The sequence below is a fragment of the Bombina bombina genome, chromosome 3 (genome assembly GCF_027579735.1).
Source record: "Bombina bombina isolate aBomBom1 chromosome 3, aBomBom1.pri, whole genome shotgun sequence".
NCBI lineage: Eukaryota > Metazoa > Chordata > Amphibia > Anura > Bombinatoridae > Bombina > Bombina bombina.
This window is the reverse complement of record NC_069501.1, coordinates 889,334,726-889,352,659: the sequence shown is the minus strand read 5'-3', so window position 1 is coordinate 889,352,659 and position 17,934 is coordinate 889,334,726. Positions and strand designations below refer to the sequence as shown.

General features: G+C 38.6%; 1 protein-coding gene across 1 annotated transcript in view; it reads right to left on the bottom strand.

Moving 5' to 3' along the window:
• The window catches only part of OBI1 (ORC ubiquitin ligase 1), a 188,669-nt gene extending 173,868 nt beyond the window's left edge, over window positions 1-14,801 (bottom strand). The window contains exon 1 of the mRNA XM_053707850.1: window positions 14,688-14,801. Within this exon, the coding sequence (XP_053563825.1) occupies window positions 14,688-14,759 (72 nt within the window). The 5' untranslated portion in view covers window positions 14,760-14,801. The remainder of the gene's footprint in view (window positions 1-14,687) is intronic.
• Window positions 14,802-17,934: the final 3,133 nt, after the last annotated feature.

The window sequence follows — 17,934 nt, the reverse complement described above, 5'->3', positions numbered from 1 at the left end:
ATGGCACAAAAAACATCCTAGAATTAATAAGACTATTATGTCTCTGCCTAAATCACTAGGGGTGTCAAAAATAATCGCCATTGCGATGCATCGCGATGCAGCCATTAACGATGCTGCATCGATGCGGTGCAAGATCAGAATCGATTCAGGGTCAGTGACGTCATCGCACAATGTCACGTGACCCCGCCTCTCCCACTGACTGATGCGAGGGCTTAAAGTAATGGCAGGTAATGGCAGACAGAATAAATATTGATTGATTCTATTTTGAACATCAGCACGCTCAGTGCAGTTGTCTGACAAGCGGACAGCAGCCTCGTGTAACACAGTGAATATTTCCTTGTATTATCGCTTCCCTGTTTACTCACTGTTGCGGTCTCTGCTGCATGTTTCCTCTTTGTCAGACCCCTAGCCCAGCACCAAACGAGCATTTGAGTGTTGCTATTAGATATAGAAAAAGTCAAGTTTTACAAAAGTATCTAATAGCAACACTCAAATGCTCGTTTGGTGCTGGGCTAGGGGTCTGACAAAGAGGAAACATGCAGCAGAGACCGCAACAGTTAACAGGGAAGCGATAATACAAGGAAATAGTCACTGTGTTACACGAGGCTGCTGTCAGTTGGTCAGACTGCTTCTGCCCTGTCAGATCTCTCCTAGTCTTGAAGCAGGCGACACAGCAGGGAGGGCTTAATTAATCACATTCACCCGGCCAGCACCTTTACCTCTAGGACAACTTATTGAAGCCGTTTAGTAAGTGGTTGGTGCAGCTGTTAATAAAGGTTCCGGTAAGAGGAAATGACATAGCATTCCTTCCCAGCTGCAGATCATCACAGAGCCGTAATAAACATGTTTAGAGTGCCTACATGATTGATTAGGTGACCCTTTATGTCAGTTAAGAGCCCTAATCATTAACGGTGACACTGCACTGCTCACACATACCATGCATTCCTTTCAAAGCTCTCCAATACCCAGAATACTAGTCTCACTGTCTCATATGAGCTTAGGGAGCAAAATAACAGCCCATCTATGATCTAAGTGTAATATGTGGCAGGGCATTGTATTGTATTATAGTTGTGCTTTGTATGTGTATATAAATAAATGTATATGTTACATATAAACCTATACCTTTTAAAAGCATATCTATTACCTTAAATCTAAATTCATTATTTTTATTTAAAAAAAAAATCAATATCACACATATCCTATGTTAGTTATGTATTTGGGACCTGCTCTGCTAAAAGTTAATCATTTATACACCTTGGTTCATAAACTGTGCATTATTCCCTGACAAAAGAGGCAAGTCCAGAATTATTATTTAACATGCCAGGACCATAGTACCTTATATCCTAGAAACATCCCCTTAGCAATCCCCTTTTTTTTTTTTTAAAGCAGATAAAATAAAAAAGGGAGTTCTGACTGCTTGAATTTGTTAATGAAAATCATGGGCAGTAATCGTGATGCATCGCGATGCATCGTAGAATCGAATCGTATCGAATCGTTACGATGATAATCGTAATCGAATCGAATCGTGAGACAGGTGAAGATGCGCAGCTCTATAAATCACAGGGCGGACTGGGGTTGCCCAACCTATCTTATTATAGATATGCAATATTTCTACAAAGAATTGTGGATTGGAATATTCACAAAAGTTACAAAAGATGGGTGGATATGGAACACGGAATGATTCTATCTCAAAACCTCAGCAGCCCATGCTGGGCATTTAAACCCCCCCAAGCTTTAGCCTCCCGGTCGGGTGTCCTCATTACAGAAACTTATAAAGTTTGGAATAGCATGTTGACCCTGTTTCCGAATCTCTCCTCCAGACCCTCGCCATTAACCTCTCTCAGTAAAAATGGCGAACTTGACCTAGGGCCGAGTATAAACAAACACTCATACCCTTCCCACCTTCACGACTTCCCAGCCTATTGGGTAGTCCAAAACGAACAGATCAAAACACAGACGGAATTAGTACAACAAGGTTTCTCCTGTTTAGATAATTGGTTCACATACAGACGAGTACACAACTTCCTCACAAATCATAAGCAATCCACAAATATGACTAGACCCCTGACTACATTCGAACACTTATGTATAAAAGCTCCCCCAGCCCGTCACACCTTATCACAGATTTACAAGATATTGATTACACCCTTCCCGGGGTACCTTGTCCCATACATGGAGAGCTGGGAAAGGGACCTGGGAATCATAATACCACTGCACATAAGGTCAAAGATAATTAACACAACACTTAAGACCTCCATCTCTATGGCTACCACAGAAATTAACCTAAAAATACTCCATAGATGGTACTACACACCGCAAAAACTACACAGACTATTCCACAAGTCCCAAAACAAATGCTGGCGCTGTGGTCATGTTAATAGCGGCATGGCCCACATGTGGTGGTGGTGCACTGCCATCCAAAACCTATGGAGATCTGTCATTTCTGAAATAGAAGACATACTTGAGACACAATTTCCACTAGATCCCTTGCTCTGGTTGTTAAACAAGCCCCCCAAGTTAAAACATAAACCCTCCCTTAAACTACTTTTCATAATGTCAAATAGCATAAAATTTTTAATTGCCAAAAACTGGAGATCAAAAGAACCACCTACTATAGAAATGTGGGTACAAAGAGTATCTGAACTAATTCATCTCGAAGAACTGTATTATTTAAAAACGGGCAGAATGGAGGTGTACTCCGAAATCTTATCTTTATGGGAAACATATCTCAAAGATAGCTAGAGGGGCCCTATATTTACTTTCAGTCTTGTGAAGAACCGGACTTACCTGGGGGTGGAATTTCCCTTCCCTACAGTTCCTTTATAAGCCTTGTCGAGAATCAAATTATTAGGTTGGGTGTGCGTTGTTCCAGTCCAGTTCAAAGTTCAATGTTAAGTTAATTAAAACTGAATTAGCTTCATGTCTAACATATTGCGCTAACCTTTGTATGTATCAACATGGAGCTGCGTCTCCACACCCTGTAATTCTACTTTTATTATCTTTTCAATAAAGCTGATTAAAAAAAAAAAAAAAAAAAAAAAAAAAAAAATATTAAGCACGCACAACATCCAAATTGTGCACACATGTTTCTCAAGAGATAAGAATGAGGACAGAGAGGGAACAACAAATTCCCAAACAAAATTTCCAGTTAGGATAAACGCCTTATCCAAAATAAGATAAAGCAAATCACACTGCAAAGCCGAGGAGTACCTAAACTCTCCGAGCAGAAGATATAGTAAAAAAGAAAAACTTCCAAGATAAATCTTTAAAATCTATGGAATGCAATGGCCCAAACTGAGCCTGCTGTAAAACCTTAAAACCAAGGTTAAAACTCCAAGAAGATCAACAGACTTAAACACAGACCTGATACTAGCCAGGGTCTGACAAAAAGATAACATGCCTGGCACATTCGCCAGACACTTGTGTAAAAAAAAAAATAAACGCAGAAATCTGACCCTTCAGAGAACTGAATGACAAACTGTCCTCCAGACCTTCCTGGAGAAAGGGCAAAACCCCTAGGAATACTGATCCTACTTGCAAGAGTAGACCTGGGATTCACACCAATAAGGGAATTTACACTATACCTTATGGTAAAAGTTACCAGTAACAGACTTGCGAGCCTGAATCATGTTCACAATGACCGTTTCAGAAAAACCATGCTTAGATAGAACTAAACATTAAATCTCCAAGCTTTAGAAAGCGTCAGAGAAAACAAAAGAATGGACCCTGAATTAGAATGTCCTTCCTCAGGAACAACCACCAAGATGGAAGAAATACATCTCCGCTAGGTCTGTATACCAGATCCTGCGAGACTATGTAGGAACAATTCAAATACATATGCTCATTCCCATTAGTTACGAGCAATGACTCATGGAAGGAGAGTAAACTGAGGAACAGGGATACCAGACTGAAATCCCAAGGAACCGCTAGGGTATTTAACAGAGCAGCCTGCTGATCTCTTGACCTAAAACATAACTTGGAAGCTTAGCATACTGCCATCTCCAACACCAGCACCCCTCATTTGAGGGTTAACCTGGAGAAGACCTCCGGGAGAAGCGTCCACTCCCTGGGATGAAAAATCTGACTGCTCAAGAAGTCAACTCCCGGAATTCACTCCTGAAATGTGAATAGTGGAAAAATAACGAACGTGAGCATCTGCCCACCAAACAATCCACGCCAATCATGGCAAAGGAATCCAGATTCCTTCCAGCTCCAAGATGGTTATAGCAGATTCTCTGAGGTCTATAGTCACCAATCCAACAGGCTAGCGACCGTAGTCACTATTTCTCAGGAAGGTCTCTGGAAGCATGTACCCCAAGACAGAAGTTCCTGAGAAAACCAAAAGATTCTGAAGAATGTGGGTAACGATCCCGCTACCTCTTGCAAGCTAAGCGAGCGCTCTACCACTAATTCCCCTCTCTGATCTACAGGAAAGAATCTCATGACGACAGATCTAGAGCTATCCTCCGAGACAGAGCCATAAACTCCCCGGTCAACTATCTGAACATGCATAACCGCAGACTTCTCAGATGGAATCAAACAAACGTAAGATGTCCAATGAAGCAACCATCAGACCAATTACCTCCAAACATTGAGCCACTAAAGGGTCAAACTGAAAGAAGTACTGAAAGAGGCAGGAGGAAAGAATCCTCTATTTTCTGACCTCTGACAAAAATATTTCAAGAGATAGGGAAACTAATACGGTCCCTAAAAAAAACTACCCCTGTAGCCGGAACAAAGGAACATATTTTCAGATTCACTTCCAATCGTGGAATCAAGAAAGACAACAGGATCTCTGTATGAGAGTTTGCTTGTTGAAAAGATGGTGCTTGAACCATTATGTCATCCAGGAAGGCACCACAACAATTCCCCAAAACCTGATTGCCAATACAGCCCCCTCTGGGAACCATGGCAAGGCCAAAAGGGAAGCGCCACAAACTAAAAATGATTGACTGAAAGGCAAGTCTCAGGAACTTGAAGATACACGTCCTCCAGGTCTATGGTCATCATGAACTGACCCTCTTGGACCAAAGGAAAAAAAATGGAACCAAAATCCATTTTGAAGACACTTTAGGTCTAGATAAGACGAAAAATTCCCTCTTCTTCGGGAACCATGAACAGGAATGAATAGAATCTTAGACCGTGTTCCCTTACAGGAACTATCACTCACAGAAGAGAGAGGTCCCAAACGCACAACAAAAATGCCTCACTGTTATCTGGCCTGCAGATAAAATTGAGAGTAGGAACCTGCCTCTGGGAGGAAAAATTATGAATTCTATATAGAAGACCTGACATACAAAGTCCGTAGCTATCTGGACCATCTCATATCTATGTTTGAAGACAGAGAGATGCAGCCCCCCACTTGGTCCGAACCCGGAATGGGGGCAAACTCTCAGAATACTCCTGTCAGACCAAATAAGGTCTTACCCTTGTAAGGAAGCGCCAGAAACTTGGACCCAGGGGAAAATCCACTAGCCAAGATAGTCACAATGCCCTGCGGGCTATTACAGCGAAGCCAAATATCTAAGCTCCCGGCTGAAAGACTGGCATGGTGGCATCAGAAATAGAAGAATTCTTTACTGGATCTCAAAGTAGTCCCTACCAAAAAAGAATCAGACAAGGCATCACTCCAATAAGATGCAACACTTGTTCTATGTGAGCCTCCAGCTAAATCCATTGATCCTGAGAAGAGCATCCTCTCTAGGGATAATTCTCTTAGTCAGAGTAGGAATGGCCCCTACAACTTTAGGCACCGTGCGACATGATAATTGATGGAGACAGCAACAGAAAACACCCTTTTAAAGATAGGAGACAGGGAAAAGGTTATCCCTGACTTCCCCATTCCTGTGAAAAATCTCCTAGCACGGTCTGGAACAGGAAAACTTCCACAGAAGAATCCTAGGATTTAGAAAGTTTACTAGATTCTTAAGGATTGACGACAGGCGTATCCGAGTCGCTCCACAGTAGCCAAAAGCTCCTTTAATAATACACGAAGGTGTTAAAGCTTAGGGTTAGTACTAGATGAAGGAATTATACTGTTCAAATCTGAAACATCACTCTTAGAGGCTACTGACATATCCTCATCAGGCTTATGAGAGAGGCACCTGTGTAGCAAAGCGGAACAGAAACCTTACTATGTGAATCTCTAAATTCCCTCTTGCATTTTCCCTCAACGAAGGAAAAACAGATAATCCCGCAGATACCAAAGAAGATAACTATCACAAAATCTATAAGCAAAATACTCCTCCGGGAGATTGAGAGGAGCCACAGAGCACTGCATGCGCGGCCATTGAGGCTTGGGACAATAGAGGAGGAAGCTGTGGCATTGCCTGAACAGCATCATCCTAAGAGACATTGGGCTCAGGGATAACCATCTAGCAAACTGTGCCACAGAGTACAACCAGGCTGTAACAAAAACAAAGATACACCTATGTCCTGGCAATTTAAATATTTATATACCTGACAGAAAGGGTATGTGTCACACATGGATGTTGCATCTCCAATAGCTCAAGAGACAACAATCATTTATACATAGGAACAGGCCTCTGTTCCAAAACATGAAAAGCAAAAAAGACTTAACCCCTCCTAGGCTGGAAGTGTAATCCAGACTTCCATTATACAAAAAGATTACCACTAAAATTCAGTGGCATTGGATAACTTCAGTGGCATCAATTTTTAAAGAGAATGCTGTTATCATGCATGAAGTGATGAGTGCATGATCACAAAGAGAGCTGTGAGACTTGTATTTTATTCAGTCATTGGGCCATGAGCCCCAAGGCAGAACATAGAGTGATCTGAGATGTCATCGCAGAAAATGCAGCATGTCTGCAGAAAGAACAGGAACTGTTAGCACTTTAGCTTTTCAGTGCTGCTCCACATTAGGCTGTTCTTTTTAACAGTGCTGTTCTCTGTATAAGTTTTCCTTAACACAGTGCACCCAGAGCAAAGTGCTGTTTGAAGACAACAGTCAAATATGCAGTAGTGCATTGATTGTTGTCTGGCTCTGAGATTTTTGCAAGCTCGTTCCCTAGCTTTTCACAGTCTGCAAAGCTGTTTTTCTCTGAATGTAAGATGTTTGTATGAGCAATGCACCTTTTTATTACTACATTTCTATGTTAGACTAAGAGAAAAGGAAACAAATTAATTCAAGAGACATTTTACAATTACTTTTTTTGTCTGCAGCCAATTTGCAATGCGATTTTCAACTACTGCACTAGATTACACAACTTTAAATACTGCTTTATTCTCCAGTTAACCAACACATTGCGATTGATCTGGTGCTTTAGTGTAACTGACAAATTAACAATTTTATTTAAAAATGACCTGCAGAAATATTTTTACTAAAAAAAATCTCATCGCAGAAAGTGAAGTAAAGTTCTGTCTCTGGGGCCATGAGACATTTAGGTATGCAACATAAAATCTGACCGTACAACATAGCTCTGATATGAGGAACCGTCCCTCACAGAGATGCCGCTCTTGTTGTTTTTTGTATTTTGACATTTTGAAAAAAAAAGGGGGCGTTGACACATGACCGGCTCAGAGAGTCAACAAAAAAAATGACGCTTCTCCACTACCAACGAAGGAGGCGGGAACACTAGTCTGCACATAAATGAAGCACAAAGCTAATACTAACCTCACGCTTCATTCAGTCAGCAGAGAATGTCAGACGCAGTGTGCTGAAAAACATAAATTTATGTAAGAACTTACCTGATAAATTCATTTCTTTCATATTGGCAAGAGTCCATGAGCTAGTGACGTATGAGATATACCTTGAGGGGCAAAGTTTCCCAAACCTCAAAATGCCTATAAATACACCCCTCACCACACCCACAATTCAGTTTAATTTATAGCCAAGTAGTGGGGTGAAAAAGGAGAAAAAAGCATTAAAAAAAAAAAAAAAAGGGAACTATAATTGTGCTTTATACAAAACAAAACATAACCACCATAAAAAGGGTTGGTCTCATGGACTCTTGCCAATATGAAATTAATTTATCAGGTAAGTTCTTATATAAATTATGTTTTCTTTCATGTAATTGGCAAGAGTCCATGAGCTAGTGACATATGGGATAGAAATACCCAAGATGCGAAACTCCACAGAAGAGTCACTAGAGAGGGATACAAATAAAAACAGCCATTTTCCGCTGAAAAAATTAAATCCACATAAAAAAAAAATAAAGTTTCTCATAATTGAAAAGAAAAAACTTAAAACATAAGCAGAGGAATTAAACTGAAACAGCTGCCTGAAGAACTTTTCTACCAAAAACTGCTTCCGAAGAGGCAAATTACATCAAAACGGTATAATTTAGTAAATGTATGCAAAAGTTGCTGCTTTGGAAATCTGATCAACTGAAGCTTTATTCTTAAAATCCCACAAAGTGGAAATTGACCTAGTAGAATGAGCTTTTATTCTCTGAGGTGGGGAATGACCCGACTCCAAATAAGCCTGATGAATCAAAAGCTTTAACCAGGATGCCAAGGAAATGGCAGAAGCTTTCTGACTTTTCCTAGGACCAGAAAAGACAACAAATAGACTAGAAGTCTTCCTGAAATCTTTAGTAGCTTCAACATAATATTTCAAAGCTCTTATAACATCCAGAGAATGTAAGGATCTCTCCAAAGAATTCTTAGGATTAGGACACAACAATTTCCCTATTATTGTTGTTAGAATTCACAACCTTAGGTAAACAATTTAAATGAAGTCCGCAAAACTGCCTTATCCTGATGTAAAATCAGAAAAGGAGACTCACAAGAAAGAGCAGATAATTCGGAAACTCTTCTAGCAGAAGAGATAGCCAAAAGGAACAACATTTTCCAAGAAAGTAATTTAATATCCAAAGAATGCATAGGCTCAAAAAGGAGGAGCCTGTAAAGCCTTCAAAACCAAATTAAAACTCCAAGAAGGAGAGACTGATGTAATGACAGGCTTGATACGGACCAAAGCCTGCACATAACAGTGAATATCAGGAAGCTTAGCAATATTTCCGTGAAATAAAAACAGAAAGAGCAGACATTTGTTCCTCCAAGGAACTTGCAGACAAACCGTTATCCAAACCATCCTGAAGAAACTGTAAAATTCTAGGAATTCTAAAAGAATGCAAGGACAATTTATGAGAACACCATGAAATATAAGTCTTCCAAACTTGATAATAAATCTTCCTAGAAAAATAGATTTATGAGCTTGTAATATAGTATTAATCACTGAGTCAAAGAAACCTCTATGACTAAGCACTAAGTGTTCAATTTCTATACCTTCAAATTTAACGATTTGAGATACTGATGGAAAAACTGTCCTTGAGACAGAAAGTCTAGTCATAAAGGAAGTGGCCAAGGTTGGCAACTGGACATCCGGACAAGATCTGCATACCAGAACCTGTGAGGCCATGCTGGTGCTACCAGAAACACAAACGATTGTTCCATGATGATCTTGGAGATCACTCTTGGAAGAACTAGAGGCGGGAAGATATAAGCAGGTTGGTAAAACCAAGGAACTGCTAACACATCCACCGACTCCGCCCGAGGATCCCTGGACAAGTACCTGGGAAGTTTGTTGTTCAGGTAGGAAGCCATCAGATCTATTTCTGGAAGACCCCACATCTGAACAATCTGAAAAAAACACATCTGGATGGAGAGACCACTCCCCGGATGTAAAGTCTGACGGCTGAGATAATCCGCTTCCCAATTTTCTGTACCTGGGATATGAACCTCAGAAAATAGACAAGAACTGGATTCCGCCCAAGAAAGTATTAGAGATACTTCTTTCATAGCTAGGGGACTGTGAGTCCCACCCTAATGATTGACATATGCCACAGTTGTGATATTGTCTGTCTGAAAACAAATTAATGGTTCTCTCTTCAACAGAGGCCAAACCTGAAGAGCCCTGAAAATAGCACGTTGTTCTAAAATATTGATGGGTAACCTCGCCTCTTGAGACTTGCAAACCCCTTGTGCTGTCAGAGATCCCCAGACAGCTCCCCAACCTGAAAGACTTGCATCTGTTGTGATTACAGTCCAGGTTGGATGAACATAAGAAGCCATTTGAACTATACAATGGTGGTGATCTAACCACCAAATCAGAGAGAGTCGAACATTGGGATTTAAGGATATTAATTGTGATATCCTTGTATAATCCCTGCACCATTGATTCAGCATACAAACCTGAAGAAGTCTCATATGAAAACGAGCAAAGGGGATCGCGTCCGATGCTGCAGTCATGAGACCTAAAACTTCCATGCACATAGCCACTAAAGGGAATGATTGAGACTGAAGGTGTCAACAAGCTGAAACCAATTGTATTCGTCTCTTGTCTGTTAGAGATAGAGTCATGGACACTGAATCTATCTGGAAACCATAAAAGGTGACCCTTGTCTGAGGAATCAATGAACTTTTTGGTAAATTGATCCTCCAACCATGTCTTTAAAGAAACAACACTAGTTGATTTGTGTGAGATTCGGCAGAATGTAAAGAATGAGCTAGTACCAAGATATCGTCCAAATAAGGAAGCACCACAATACCCTGTTCTCTGATTACAGAGGGAGTAGGGCACCGAGAACCTTTGAAAAGAATCTTGGAGCTGTCGCTAGGTCAAATGGAAGAGTGACACATTGGTAATGCTAGTCTAGAAAAGAGAATCTCAGAAACCGACAGTGGTCTGGATGAATCGGTATATGAATATATGCATCCTGTAAGTCTATTGTGGACATATAATGACCTTGCTGAAGAAAAGGCAGAATAGTCCTTATAGTCACCATTTTGAAAGTTGGCACTCTTACAAAACGATTCAAAAATTTCAGATCCAGAACTGGCCTGAAAGAATTTTCTTTTTTTTGGGACAATGAATAGATTTGAATAAAACCCCAGACCCTGTTCCTGAAACGGAACTGGTATGATTACCCCTGAAAGCTCTAGATCTGAAACACACTTCAGAAAAGCCTGAGCCTTCACTGGAACGTGTGAGAGAAAAAAACCTATTCAATACCCTTGAGAGACAATACTCTGAATCCATTGATTTTGGACAGAATCTGCCCAAATGTTTTGGAAAAATTTTAATCTGCCCCCCACCAGCTGAGCTGGAATGAGGGCTGCACCTTCATGTGGACTTGGGGGCTGGCTTTGGTTTCTTAAAAGGCTTGGATTTATTCCAACTTGAAGGTTTCCAATTGGAACCAGAATCTTTGGGGGAAGGATTGGCTTTCTGTTCCTAATTCTGCCGAAAAGAATGAAAACGATTAGAAGCTTTAGATTTACCCTTAGATCTTTTATCCTGAGGTAAAAAAAAAAAACCTTCCCCCCCTAGTGACAGTTGAAATAATTGAATCCAACTGAGAACCAAATAAATTGTTACCTTGGGAAGAAAGAGATAGTAATCTAGACTTAGATACCATGTCAGCATTCCAATATTTCAGCCACAAAGCTCTTCTAGCTAAAATAGCTAAAGACATAGATTTAACATCAATATTGATGATATCAAAAATAAAATGATTAGCATGTTGAAGCAAGTGAACAATGCTAGACAAATCAGTATCTGTTTCGTGTTCAGCCATGGATATAGCAGGCCTAAGAATGTAGCCAGAAAATAAATAAGCTTTCCTCAGATAAGATTCAAGTTTCCTATCTAAAGGGTCCTTAAAATAAGTACTATCTTCCACTTTTTAAACCTAGACGGAGGAATAAAAGAAGTACCAGGTCTATTCAATTCCTTTGAAATCAAATCAGAAATAGCATCAGGAACTGGAAAAACCTCTGGAGTAACCACAATAGATTTATAAACAGAATTTAAATGTTTACTAGTTTTAGTATCAAGAGGACTAGTTTCCTCAATATCCAAAGTAATCAACACCTCCTTTAACAAGGAACAACTATACTCCATCTTTAAGAGATAAGTAAATTTGCCAGTGTCAATATCTGAGGTAGGATCTTCTGAACCAGATAGATCCTCAGAGGAGGATAATTCAGTATGTTGTCATTTGAAATTTCATCAACTTTATGAGAAGTTTTAAAAGACCTTTTGCGTTTATTAGAATGCGGGATAGCAGACAAAGCCTTCTGAATCGCATTAGCAATAAAATCTTTTAAATCCACAGAAGAAAATCAAGCACAAACTTACTTCACCACCTCCATAGGAGGCAAAGTTTGTAAAACTGAATTGTCGGTGTGGTAAGGGGTGTATTTATAGGCATTTTGAGGTTTGGGAAACTTTGCCTCTCCTGGAAGGATTGTATATCCCATACGTCACTAGCTCATGGACTCTTGCCAATTACATGAAAGAAAGTTGCAAAAACATAGATTTACAATCCTAAAAGACAAGACCCTGATCCGCTCATAAAGCCCCTAATGGGGCCACTCTTTGCAGATATTAAAAGAGCGCGCTCTCAATAGTGATAAAAATCACTCCTCAGTATACTGAAAATGTGTTGCATGAATGAATGAATATCTAAAGGTTTTATGTCAACAAGTCCACACACACATAACATTCACCCATGAATCGAAAACCCTAATGAGCCTTACTAAGATTCAATAATGAGGGAATACTCTACACATAAAAGTATCAACTCCTAGTCTCCTGGTCACTAGTGCTGCCTAAAATATCCTTCCAAGGATATGTCCCAGAATATTGCAGTCAAATTCTTTCATAAGTGCAAGTTCCTAAACACATAGAAGACCGAACACTTATCTGAATCTAGCCGTCCGGCGAAGGGACAGCCTACATGGCATGAGAGGATACCGCTCCTCACAGAGACCTGTAGAAAAAAGAAAGAACAGAGTAAACCTACTCAGGCTTTCTGTACCAGGGCAGCAACATGTTAGGAAAATGCAGCAAAGCCCAATTCACAAGTTCCTAACTGCTTAAAAGCCACCACTGCCCTACTGAAGAGACTAACGTGGAGTACGGCTAGACCCTATCTTGAGAGAAAAGGTCAGAGTAAACCTACTCTGGCTTTCAAAATAACAAAATCTTGAATGAAGTGAAATAAATCCAGTCTTCTTCAGACTCCAAAACTTCACCTCTACCTTGCACCGAAGGCAAAAAGAATGACTGGGGTTTGTGGGAAGTGAAGTGGTACTTAACAGTTTAACTATTTGCCTCCTCCTGCTGGCCAATTGATGAAGCTGTGGACTCACCATATCTTAGGAAAGAAATTAAGTTTAACAAAAGGGCGGACGGATGTCGAACAGTTAAAATGGGTAATGTAAATCATATACTTTATTTTAGCACAATTAAAAAAAAAAAAGTTGATGAATTAAAACATACCAAAATATTGCAAGATTTGCATTTTTCCATTCTATAAAGGTCAAGTTCATCAACAATTTAAGTATTGGCTATAGAAAAGCTGTGTAAACATATCCAGCAGAAAAAAAATTAAACTCCCAGTGGCAGGTAGGAAATAAGTAATAAAATGTTACAATTTTCAATTGTTCTCTCTAAGTACTGTATAGGATTTTGGTTTACAGAGAAAAATAATATAAAGAAGCATGTGTGTGTGTACAGAAAGTGATAAGATAATGAGATCTGATTTTCCTGAAAGCTCAACCCATTTTGATGGGTTGTGGTTTCAAAGAACAAAACCAATTTTATATACAAACATAAACCTTAATAACTTCTCATACATTTTAAACACTGCAACTGGTATAAAAAAAAGTAATTGGAAACACATTAAGGGAAAACAATTTTACAGTACACGGTCCCTTTAAGTGTCTCTATACACCATCTAGCAGTATCCCTATATTTTTTTTTTTTAATCATGGAAATTTTATACATTAACTGAAAGTTAATGTTTAAGACAACTGAATTCTAGTATATTTTATTCTCAAGTGTGACTGCAACCCATTAATTTAACATCCTTATCACATTATACTTTTCATCACCACTTGCAACAATATTTGTTATTTTGAAAATCTATTTACATCACCCTCTGCAGCAACAAAGGGATTAACAGGCCATTCATTTTTATATTTAGCACTGCGTAATCTGTTAGCGCTCTACAAATATTATTATTATTATTATTATGAAGAACAGATAAGCAATGCAACTCTGTAATGAAAATGATCTGTAAAGAAAAGACCTGTTTTTCAAACATTTACAAGGGTAGTTTTGCTTAAAAAGATTACATAGTTTAGCAGGAAATGGGCAAACCACTTGAAATTAAGTTTGTTCATCTTTGCTGTGGTCAATTATGGAAATACAGTACATAGGGAAGCCTTCCTTTGGGGAAAAAAAAACAGCTGATCATTGCAAGAAGAATAAATAATGAAAGCGTGTTTTAATAAACATATTAACCCATTTTAAGTAATGCAATTTTGACTTGTCCGTTTAGGTTACAGGTGTGAGCATTTAACAATGAGTGATTAATTTGAAGGTAATTCTTAAATACTTAGGAGTTATGAAGGACGTCAAAGTTTAAAGATACTAAGTTTGCAAGATCTGAATAACTAAACTGTATCAATTAAAATATGTAAATCTTTGGCCCACATGAACACCTCAATACATTCGGGTACACTCTTGAATCTCAATATAACTAAACACAGCAAGAATTAAAGTATACAAAACGTATTCGCAAAATTAATTTGAAAATGACAAGCAGTGTCCACACACTCTAACATAAATATATGACACATAATATAATGGTTATAGGTAACTGAAGACAAAGTCACTATTGTAGCTTATAGTTTTGTCCCTGTAGAGTACGTACCTTCCCCAAACAAATATGACAAGTAATCGGGAGAGTGAGAGCCAATGTAACGCTTTGAACGTTCTGAGCCATTGTCAGTGGAACCTTCAGCGTACTACATCCATCAAACAGAAATCAGGGGATTGGAAATGGAATGCAAAACAATACAGCTACGGAACGGCAGAAGACCAAACTTCCTTCTAAAAGCGAACGCGCTCTTCTAGTGTAATGTTTTGGCGCGGTAGTGGCTGTGGAGCGCGCCGTCATGTAAGGGAGCTGTTGCTCTGGTGGTACCACAATGTTTTTAACTGAACGATTTGTGTAGCAAACACTGATTTATTTATAAAGGCATTCTTTTTATATACTTTTTAGGTTTTATTATGTTTGTAGTCATGGATGGTAAACATATATTACTACATGTTAGTAGGAGTAATCCGATAATACTCTAACAAGTGTAACAATTATATAGAAGCAAATATTGAGATGAGTGCACATTTATTACTTTTACATGAGAAATTATTTTTATGCTAAACGAAAAATAAACAATGTTTTTAAAACCAGCGTATTTTATATTTTTGGTTCTGCACACATCCAATTTCCCTGAATATCGGTTATTATTGTACATACTTCTCAATTCGTGTTTAGTGTTTTTTTTTTTAAATTTCTAATATTGTCAACTTCTACATAAGACTTAGTGCTTTAAAGGAATAAAAGGTTACAGTTTTCAATTGTTCTCTCAAAGTATAGGATTTTGGTTTACAGAGAAAAATAATATAAAGAAGCATGTGTGTGTATGTACAGAAAGTGATAAGATATTGAGATCTGATTTTCCTGAAAGCTCAACCCATTTTGATGGGTTGTGGTTTCATAGAAACATAGATATTGACGGCAGATAAGAGCCATAGGCCCATCAAGTCTGCCCGACCTTACCTAACAGTATAAACTTATCTAGTTCGTAGGATAGCCCTATGCTTGTCCCATGCATTTTTAAAGTCCCCCACAGTGTTTGTTGCTACTACCTCTTGAGGAAGTTTATTCCATAAATCAATCACTCTTTCTGTAAAGAAGTGCTTCCTCAAATTACTTCTGAATCTACTACCCTTTAGCTTGAGCTTATGACCCCTTGTTCTTGAATTTTCCATTTTATGTAAAATACCCACAGCCTCAGTTTTACTAAACCCTTTAATGTACTTGAAAGTTGCTATCATATCACCTCTTTCCCTTCTCTCCTCTAAGCTATACATATTTAGGTCATTGAGCCTATCCTGGTAAGTTTTATTTTTTAGACCATGTACCATTTTGGTAGCCCTCCTTAGCACAGATTCAAGTTTGTTAATATCCTTCTGAAGATATGGTCTCCAGAACTGCACACAATACTCAAGATGAGGCCTAACTAATGATCTATAAAGTGGCATAAGAACCTTACTATTTCTGCTGCAAATACCTCTACCAATACATCCAAGCATTCTGCTAGCCTTACTCGCTGCATTACTACATTGTTTACTAAGTTTTAAATCATCTGAAATAATAATTCCCAAGTCCTGTTCCTCGTCTGTAACAGTCAGTAAAGTGTCATTGAGTCTGTAATTAACATTTGGATTTTTCTTCCCTAAATGCATTATTTTACACTTTGCTGTGTTAAACTTTAGACCCCAGTCATTTGTCCAATCCTCCAATTGTTGTATATCACTTCTCATTTTGTCTACCCCCCCTGGAACATCCACTCTGTTGCAAATTTTTGTATCATCTGCAAAGAGACATACTTTCCCCTGTAGCCCTTTGCTGATATCGCAGATAAATATGTTAAACAAAACAGGCCCCAGAACTGACCCCTGAGGAACACCACTAGTAACAGCCCCCTCTGCTGAATGAACTCCATTTACTAAGACACTTTGTTTTCTGTCCTTAAGCCAGCATTCCACCCAGTTCACAATTTTTGAATCTAGACCAAGGAGATATAGTTTGTGAATAAGTTTATTGTGTGGGACGGTGTCAAATGCTTTGCTGAAATCTAGATATGCTACATCAACTGCTCCTCCCTTGTCTAATACTTTTGTTACATAATCAAAGAAGTCAATTAGATTAGTCTGACATGATCTCCCTGAAGTAAAACCATGCTGATTTTGGTCCTCTAAATTGTTTGTCTTTATGTAAGTCATAATTCTTTCTTTTAAGAGGCTTTCCATTAATTTCCCTACTACTGAAGTTAAACTAACTGGCCTGTAGTTGCCAGATTCTTCTCTACTGCCCTTTTTATGAAGGGGTATTACATTTGCTATTCTCCAATCATCTGGGACAGCTCCTGTTAATAGTGACTGATTAAACAGATCAGTTAATGGGACAGTTAGCACTGATCGAAGTTCTTTTAAAACCCTTGGATGAATATTATCAGGACCCACTGCCTTTGTAACATTTATTTTTGATAATGCTAACAAAACCTCATCCTCTGTAAAAAGATTACTGTTAAGCTTGTTTCTATTTTGCGTTGCATCCCTTAATGTAGACATTGTATCTTCACAATCTTTAGTGAAAACAGAACAGGAGTAATCATTGAGACAGTCTGCAATCTGCTTATCTCCTATTATTCTACCATCAACTGATTTCAATTTTACTATTCCTACCTTATTTTTTCTTCTTTCACTGATATATCTAAAGAATGTTTTGTCCCCATGTTTTACTGACTGTGCTATCTTCTCTTCTGCATGAGCTTTAACCTTCCTAATTAACTGCTTAGTCTTTTTTTGTTGGAGTCTCCATATTTTCATATCATCATCTGCTTGTGTGTGTCTGTAATTTTTATAAGCTATCTTTTTTGTCTTTACAGCATGTGCTACTTCTTTGGAAAACCAAATTGGTTTCCGCTTTCTTTTACTTTTACAGACATGTCTAATACAGTGTGCGGTTGCATCTAAAATGGCACCTTTCACAAATTCCCACTGTTCTTGAACCCCTGTAATAAGAGTTTTCCCCTTTAAATAGTTATTTAGGTATTCTCCCATTAATGAAAAATCTGCCGTCCTAAAGTCTAAAACTTTTGTTTTAGTCTGGGTGGACAGTTCCTGAACATGAATACTAAACCAAACAGATTGATGATCACTGGATCCTAAGTTCTCACCTACAGACACATCTGAAACTGTATCACTGTTTGTAAGTATTAGATCTAATATAGCTTCCTTACGAGTTGGTTCCTTGACTAATTGTTCAAGTGATTCCCCTAGCAGAGATTCAAGAATATACCTGCTTCTAGCCGATCTGGCAGAAGGAATCT